The sequence below is a fragment of the Hibiscus syriacus genome, unplaced genomic scaffold (assembly GCF_006381635.1).
Source record: "Hibiscus syriacus cultivar Baekdansim isolate YM2019G1 unplaced genomic scaffold, ASM638163v2 tig00111220_pilon, whole genome shotgun sequence".
Lineage (NCBI taxonomy): Eukaryota > Viridiplantae > Streptophyta > Magnoliopsida > Malvales > Malvaceae > Hibiscus > Hibiscus syriacus.
Genome location: NW_024063024.1, coordinates 765001 through 773088, shown reverse-complemented (window position 1 = coordinate 773088; position 8088 = coordinate 765001). Strand labels below are relative to the sequence as shown.

Below are 8088 nucleotides of genomic sequence, written 5' to 3'. Positions count from 1 at the left end.
AGTATTATTTGATTAATTTTGTAAATTAATTAAATAATAATATTTATTTATTTTTAAATATTAAAAAAGGGTTGTCTTAAAATAACTAGATGTCTTATTCTAGTATTTTAAAATATAATATATTGCTTATAAAATATATATTTCTTCATTTTTATTTAAATTATTTTTAGGAAAAAATATCATCTTATTAATATTTATTTATTTTTAAATATTAAGAAATGGTTGTCTTAAAGTAACTTGATGTCCTATTCTGATATTTTAAAATAAATAAATATCATGTTTATAAAAACCTAAAAACTAAATTTATTTTAGTTTTAGTTATATGAAATATTGAATTATTATAATTTTCTATTAAATAAAATTATGCGGTTGAATATGGAATAATAGATCATAAATTAAATTTATATTCGAATTCTTAGATTTCACTACTAAAGACAATTTTTAATCAATGGGGCGTTGTGGGGTGCTAATCATTCCTCAAACGTAACCGACCACAAATCCCTTTTTATTACTAAAAAGAATGAATTTTTGGTTATACGCAGACCGGTTTATCTTTTAACTGATGTTTTCTTAAAAACTCTCTTAAAAGGTAATTTTGAGGTATTCGACCTACCTAACTCAAAAAGGTGGATGGCGACTCTAAAACATTTCTTTAAAAAACCATTTATTTCATTCACATATTTTTCTACCAAGAAAATTTGTGCCCGGACAAAAACCGGTTACGACATGTGTGTTATGACCTAGATTCCATACATGGATCTATATATTGCTGTGTCAATTTCCACCACTTAACTAAACAATCACATCTCCAGATTCCTTCTTCTCCATTTCTGGAAATAGTTTTTTATTGCTAAAAATGGCTGGTTGCTGTGAGACCATGGGGTTGCTGAAGAAAGGGCCATGGACTCCGGATGAAGACCAGAAGCTCTTGGCTTATATCTATATTTCGAGTTATTTATTTAAATCATTTAGAATTTGAATCTCTAATAAAAAATGGATAGTCTCACCTCAAAATGTAATGAAGCATGCCGTTTAGGGATTGGGAAAGTTTGTTATCGCATGCATTTCCTTTTATCTACCCGATCAGTCAAAAACAGTTTACGTACCGTTGTTTTTGTGAAGGTAGTCAGCCATTGCAGCTCACTTACCCAACCGAACCGACAACGAGATCAAAAACTACTGGAACACACGGATTAAGAAAAGGCTTAACAAGATGGGGATCGATCCCACCACCCACAAGCCCAAATCAAACCCTCTCATCGGCTCCACCACCACCGGCTCACTGAACCACATGGCTCAGTGGGAGAGTGCTCGGCTCGAAGCTGAAGCCAGGTTGGTTAAAGACTCAAAGAAAATCCCTTCATCTTCACACCAGAAAAGTAGCAACAACGACAAAGGCTCTGGACCATCGACCGATAAACCAGCGTGCATTGACGTTCTCAAAGCATGGCAAAGCGTGGTTACCGGCATGTTCGCCATCTCCACCACCAACAACTACTTGAACCCTGTTGTATTCGAGTCAAATCAGAGCTCGGCAAGTTACGAGCTCTGTCCAGCTGAAGCTGGTTCAATTACAGGCATTGGGTGAATTGTTGAAGATGAGTTGATTTTGGAAGACGACAGATCAAAGTACCAAGTGCCGGAATTCAATGAAGGATTTGATAACTCGGTTTCTTTGCATGATTCAACGTATCATTGGACTAGTCCTGCAACGGATCGAAACATCGTAGAGGGTTTCACGGATATCTCCGTGCATGATTACGATTACCCGATCAACATTGAGGAATCAATATCCTTTTAACAAAACGATCAAGCACTAAGGGAATTATGTATAGCAGAGTAAGGGTTGAATAATTTGGCTGCGGGAAATGTAATGTGAGATCAATCTCCACAAAGTAAATTATAATTATGCATTAAATTGTATTTGTTCTTTTTTATATTAAATTAAGTGATAAAATATGTATAATGTGGGGTGAGATAAGGAGAAGGGAGTCTCATGTCCCCTGACAAAAGGTAATTTGATTCTCTTTACCTTCTTTGGCATTCGATCATTGTCTAGTTGGCGATTTTAGACCAGCTCAGCATGAGAGATAGCCTTTTTGAGAATGAATATTTTGGTTGATCCTAATTATGTAATTTGTAATGAATTGTCCATTTTTGTGTTGGGTCTAGAGGCAGATTTTGAGATTTTGTGGTTTGAGAAGAGATGTTACAAATTGGGAACGAGAACTTGCTTGGGCTGCTTCTTGTTTGAAGGGAAAGTCTTTGTTGGTTCTCATTTTGAAACTTGTTTGGCGTGCTCATATCTATTATTGGGAAGAGAGAAATTTTCGCCTATTCAGGATAGATCTCGAACTGTGGAGGCTATAAAGCAGGTTGTTAGGGTGAAGGTCAGCAACAGTCGGTTTAATTGTTCACGCGTTGTAGATAATAGACTTTGGATAGCATGGGGTATTCCCTAAATGTTTTTGTTGGTGATCTCACTTACTTTATAACTTTGTAGTAATCTTCTGCTTCTTAGGTAATATAATTAAAACTTATCCAAAAAAAATGTATGAATTTTATTGATAGAGATTATGACATAGTAAATCGGATCTAATAAATTTTCCTTTAATGTGAAAACAATTTCACTCTCATTCAATGGCGGCTCATATCTATTATTGGGTTGTTAGGGAAGGTCAGCAACAGTCGTTTAATTGTTCACGCGTTGTAGATAATAACTTTGGATAGCATGGGGTATTCCCTAAATTTTTTTGTTGGTGATCTCACTTACTTTATAACTTTGTAGTAATCTTCTGCTTCTTAGGTAATATAATTAAAATTTATCCCAAAAAAATGTATGGATTTTATTGATAGAGATTATGACATAGTAAATCGGATCTAATAAATTTTCCTTTAATGTGAAAACAATTTATCACTCTCATTCAACAATTATTAGAAATAAATTGTAGAGACACGTTTTTATGGTGGTGGTTATCAAATAATATTTATATAAACATATTAGTAAAAGATTTAACTTTTACACAATCTGTATATCAAATAATTTTTCATAAGTTATATGTATATATTATTTTCACCCATCAAAATAAAATATTATTGACACATACTTTTCTAGGTGTGAACTCAAGTATTCGATAATCATATATTCAATTATATATAGAGTTGAGTTAAGTTGGATTCTTAAAAGAATAAACTTTTTTAAACATTATTTTTTCTTCATAAAAAATATTGAAATTTAAAATATTCCTTGAATGTCAAATTTTTTATTACTTGATAGATTAAATATTGATAAATAGAAAAATTATCCGATACGCAGACTGTGTATAAACACAATTCTATTTATTTTAGTTATATATATTATTTAGGGTTTAAGATTTTATACAGTAGAATTTAATATTTATAATTGATTTAAGTTTAGATCATTAATAATGTCGGACAAATAGTATATGGTGAATATGATTTTAAAATTTTTGTGACAAAAATAAATATAAAAGTTTAAAAGAAAATATGTTTAAGAATGTAAAAAAAAAAGTTACATTATTTTTTTTATAAATTTGTTAAATTAAAATTTAATTATTATAGTATTAATTATTAATTTATAAAAAAATTAGTGTAAATATAAAATACAAAGATGAAATTAAGATTTTTTTTGTTGAAAGGTAAGAATTCTTTCATAATCAAATGCCGATGGCATCAGAAATAACAACGTTTTTAATAACATCTGGTTCATCGAAGTAAAAGGAAATTAAGAGTTTAATATCAGAGTGTCGGGAAAATTAAAATTTTCAGATGTCAAAAAAATTTTTTATGTTAAAATATCTTAAATTAAATTATTCACTCTTATGATTTTCTATTTAATTAAGGGATTAATAGAAATTGAATCGAGTTATTAAATTTTTGAAGAGATTAAAAATGAAGGCTCGATATAAAAATAAGTGCCTAAATTATACAATTATTCTTAAAATAGTGTCTAAATTTTTTTCCGATTAATCTAGGTGTCTAACATTACAAACGTTACTACTTTATGTGTCTTGGCTGTAACAACCATTAAAAAACTCCGTTAAGAGACACTTGTTGAGTTTAGATAATTTTGAAAAGTTTTTTAAAACATAAAAAAAAAACTTAAAAATATATTTTATTAACCCCCCCCAAAAAAGTTTTTAGAAATAATACCAAAATCTCAAAACTTTGTAAAACTTAATTCCAATCTTTATACCTACACCAACACAAGCAATGACAGCTAGCAAAGAAGATGGCAAGGGCGGCGTTAGTGGTCATCGTCGACAAGGGAGGAGGTCAGTTTAGGGATTTTTTAATTAGAAAATTAAGGTTTTTTAATATAATAATATTTTTAAGTTTTTTATTTTTTTTAAATTTCAAAATTACCGAAATATGACACGTTTTACTTAATTGTGAAATTTCACGTTAGTTGCAAATCATACCCCTAAAATAATAACGTTTGTAACATTAGATACTTGGATTGACAAAAAAAAGGTTTAGACACCATTTTGAGAAAAAATAACATAATTTAGGCACTATTTTTCATATTAAGCCAAAAATGAAATTGTTCCATTAACAAGAGGGACCAAGGCCCTCGATTAATAAAACTCAACTTACGTTAGAACATGGACCAAGCATTAGGGAAACGTAACGTTGGATTGGACCTAATAATTGAGTAGATGGACCAATCTTGAACTTTGCTTTAATTTTAGTCTGTGACCTTATTGAGTTTGGTCTGTGGCCATGGTGACTTGGTGAGGCTAAGGTAGTGCAAACAGTTGCTCTCGGGTAGGTGTTTAAATTAACACAGTAATCGATAAATTGTTTGTTTAGGTTTGTTTATTAACTTAAATAAATAAGTATAAATAAATTTTTTATAACCAGTTAATGGACGAACGGATACAAATATAGATGCATTCGATTCGTTTATATTTACGAATAAACTCGTTTGAAAGCTTGTTTATTGTCTCTTTAATAAACTCGATTATCTTATTCTTTTTTTATATATATTTTAATATTGATGAAGGTAGGGAATAAATTAAGTAAATAATGAACTTTGGAGTTAAAACTATTAAGCTTAAGGAGTTTAAGAATCAATGTCATAATTTCACCATTTCCCTTTGGTTTGTAAATAAAATGATAAAAAGGATCATTTCCAATGAACTTGTTGATGAACACTAAACGAACATGTTAGCGAAAGCTAAGCGAACACAATGACGAACGTTAAACAAATTATGTTCATGAACACTAAACGAATCGAACACAGAAACCTTCAAAAATAAAAAAAACGAATATGAATATAATATTAAAAATTTAAACAACACGAACCAAACATTTTTACATTCAAAAACAACCAAACGAATTCGAAAACGGTCTTATTCGTTCAAGTTCGGTTCAGTTACACCCCTACTCTTGGGCGGTGGAAGTTGAAGGGCAGTTAATGGCTCTCATCGTTGCTGACGATGTTGCAACTGATACAGCTTCCATGGGAGAGAATTGTTAAAAGATTAGGTGAGGTGTGGTCTTGTTGTTGGATTACAAACCAAGTACACTGCAACACATTGAGTTAACCTCTGGAAAGAGATGGAACAATGATGCCTTTGGTGTTTGATCTTAACCATAAGGGAACTTATCTGTGTTTTTTTTAAGGCAAGAGGAAACTAATGTCTATGTATATAAGTAATTAACATAAAATAAATGTCTTAAGTCACAAATGTCTTAAGTCACAAGGCATAATTCAGTATAGCTCCAAAAATCAAAACAAAATGTTTTCTTCAACAACAAAAAAATCTAGAGAAATCTGGGTGAAGTTTAGATCTCTGTATGGCTATCTACTACCTTAAGTCCCCAACTAATATCTTCACAATGTCTCACATGGGGAACAACTTTACCTGTATCAATACCTTTCTTAGCTGGCTGTGAACCCCGATTATTTCACCCGTCATCGTAGCGTGTTCCCAATAAATGTCCCTCATGTTCTCGTAGTAACCATAAACCAGAGAGGTCATCAAAACAGCTTTCACTTTGGGGTTTTTTGATGGATTGAATCCTCTTGCATCAACTTCAGGCAACAATTTCTCCCTTATTGTACAAGCTGAAATTTGATCCTTCACATATTGGAACGGCCCCGGTCCTTTATCAAAAATCCTTACTTGGATGCCAAGTCTCTCATCTGCCTTGGACAAGTATGCCTTATAGTACCTTGTGATTAGTCCCCACACATGATTTGAAGGATGAAAAAGATACCTTCCCAGGTGATGAAATACGGTGACCTTGTCCGGAAACATCTTGTTTAGTTCGTCCTCGAACGAAGGCATTAAAAACAGAGATGGAACGAAGTAATTATCTGTTTTAACAATCAACCAATAGAACTTTTTTAAAAGAGCTTGATCGTCGTCACAGAAAAACAGCTTATCATAATCATCATAATCATGAGTCAAATGGAGATACATGTATGATGGCAGTGATTTCATCGAAGCTCTTATCTTATTATTCTTAAGCAAGTGCCCGTATGATTCACGAGACTTTTGATCAAAGCCAGAAAACTTTTTAATCATAGGGAAATTCAAAGGCAAAAACCATGATCTGTCTGGAAATGGCTCGCAGAACAGACCAGCCATATCCTTTCCACGGTCGACAAGCAACACTCGTTCAGTTAAAAGAGCATAGAGAAACACTGAAGCCAGAGTTAATATCCTGTTCCCCAACCCACTGTAGCATACCCAGACAACATATTTACAGTCCATCGTGCCGATATTACGACCGGACTTGAGTTGTTTCACTGCTTCATTGTAGGATTGAGTGTTGGGTCCACAACGTTTATGGAGATCCTCGTATGTTCTAAGCTTGGAAACAAGGTATGGAGATGGCTTATAAGCTGAAGTTTTGCGATATAAAACAGACTCATATCGACTTAAACAAGACTGTTCGTTGAACCCATCAGCAAGAAGGCCACCGAGCATTTTGTCTTCAGGAATTTCAATGTGTTGAGAGACATCGACTGCTGAACGAAAGAATTGAAAACATAAACAAAAATAGAGATTCACATAAAACACTTTTCCTTATATTTTCGGGTTAATTTCGACATATTCAAGCCGTTCATACACAGGTTTTATAATACGATTAACATGTTTGAAAATGCTTCTCTTCATATTTCAATTAGCACTTGACTGCTCAAAGTTAAGGGCTAAACTTGATTAATACAATGTTAATACTTTGAGAATCTTTTGAAATTCGAGCCGTAATTAGATAACAGATAGTGGCATTAAGCGATATTACATAGAAAATTGACCGCTCCCAAATTTCCCAGTAATATAAAATAAGTATCGATGTGTACCTACTAGCGGTGGCGTAGTAACATTGTTGATACCGTCGTCGAATCCCGTCAATGGATCGGACGGTTTGTGGCGAAGGATCACCGTGAGCATGATGACAACAGGGAGAGCCAGAAGGAAGGTAGCAAAGCTCTTGGAGAATCGCATGGCATCGAATCGTAAACTTTGAGGAGGAGATCGTGATGATGACAATGAAGGAAACAACGTGCGTCTCCTATGCAAATTTAGATCCATTCAAAAACTCAAATTTTTGGTGATAAAATGGAAATAAAATATATAAATTATTTCTGAACTTGGAAATTTACTGATTGAATCTTTTTGATTGGATTTCATACAAAATAAAAGGTAAAACAAAACATATTTGTGGGTTGTGAAATAATTGTTGAATATTAACAAATTTCTCTCCTACTAAATAATTCATAATTATTAATATTAAATCAATATTAATACTATATTTCTAAAAATATTTTTAAAACTTTATTATTATATTTAAAATTATTCGTTGAACAATCTAAATATTTATAAAACTAATAGTTAAGAGGTTGACACATGTCAACAATCTAATCAACACTAAAATCTACATATAAAGGTGAAAGTTTTCATTATTGCAAGTATGTACAAAACTTGATTAATACGATATAATGCTCAATGCTAATGACTAAAATTTATCAATAAAATCTTTTTAATTGAATTTATCAAACTTTATTAATACTATACAATCTTTTTAACAACGTACGTGAGTGACTTGTAGGTT

The 8088-nt window shown here is 31.9% G+C and overlaps 1 protein-coding gene and 1 pseudogene across 1 annotated transcript; one reads left to right on the top strand and one right to left on the bottom strand.

The window, feature by feature from the left end:
- The first annotated feature begins 1213 nt into the window (after positions 1 to 1213).
- On the top strand, positions 1214 to 1588 carry LOC120156493 (transcription factor MYB106-like). The gene has a single exon (XM_039167803.1). The coding sequence runs from the start codon at positions 1214 to 1216 to the stop codon at positions 1586 to 1588; it is 375 nt and encodes a 124-aa protein (XP_039023734.1).
- A 4223-nt stretch (positions 1589 to 5811) lies between these two features.
- LOC120156492 lies at positions 5812 to 7575 on the bottom strand (annotated as a pseudogene).
- Between the last annotated feature and the right edge of the window lie 513 nt (positions 7576 to 8088).

Excerpts from the sequence above, each read along its gene's own strand:
- LOC120156493 (XM_039167803.1), top strand. The coding sequence starts at position 1,214 with ATGGGGATCGATCCCACCACCCACAAGCCCAAATCAAACCCTCTCATC.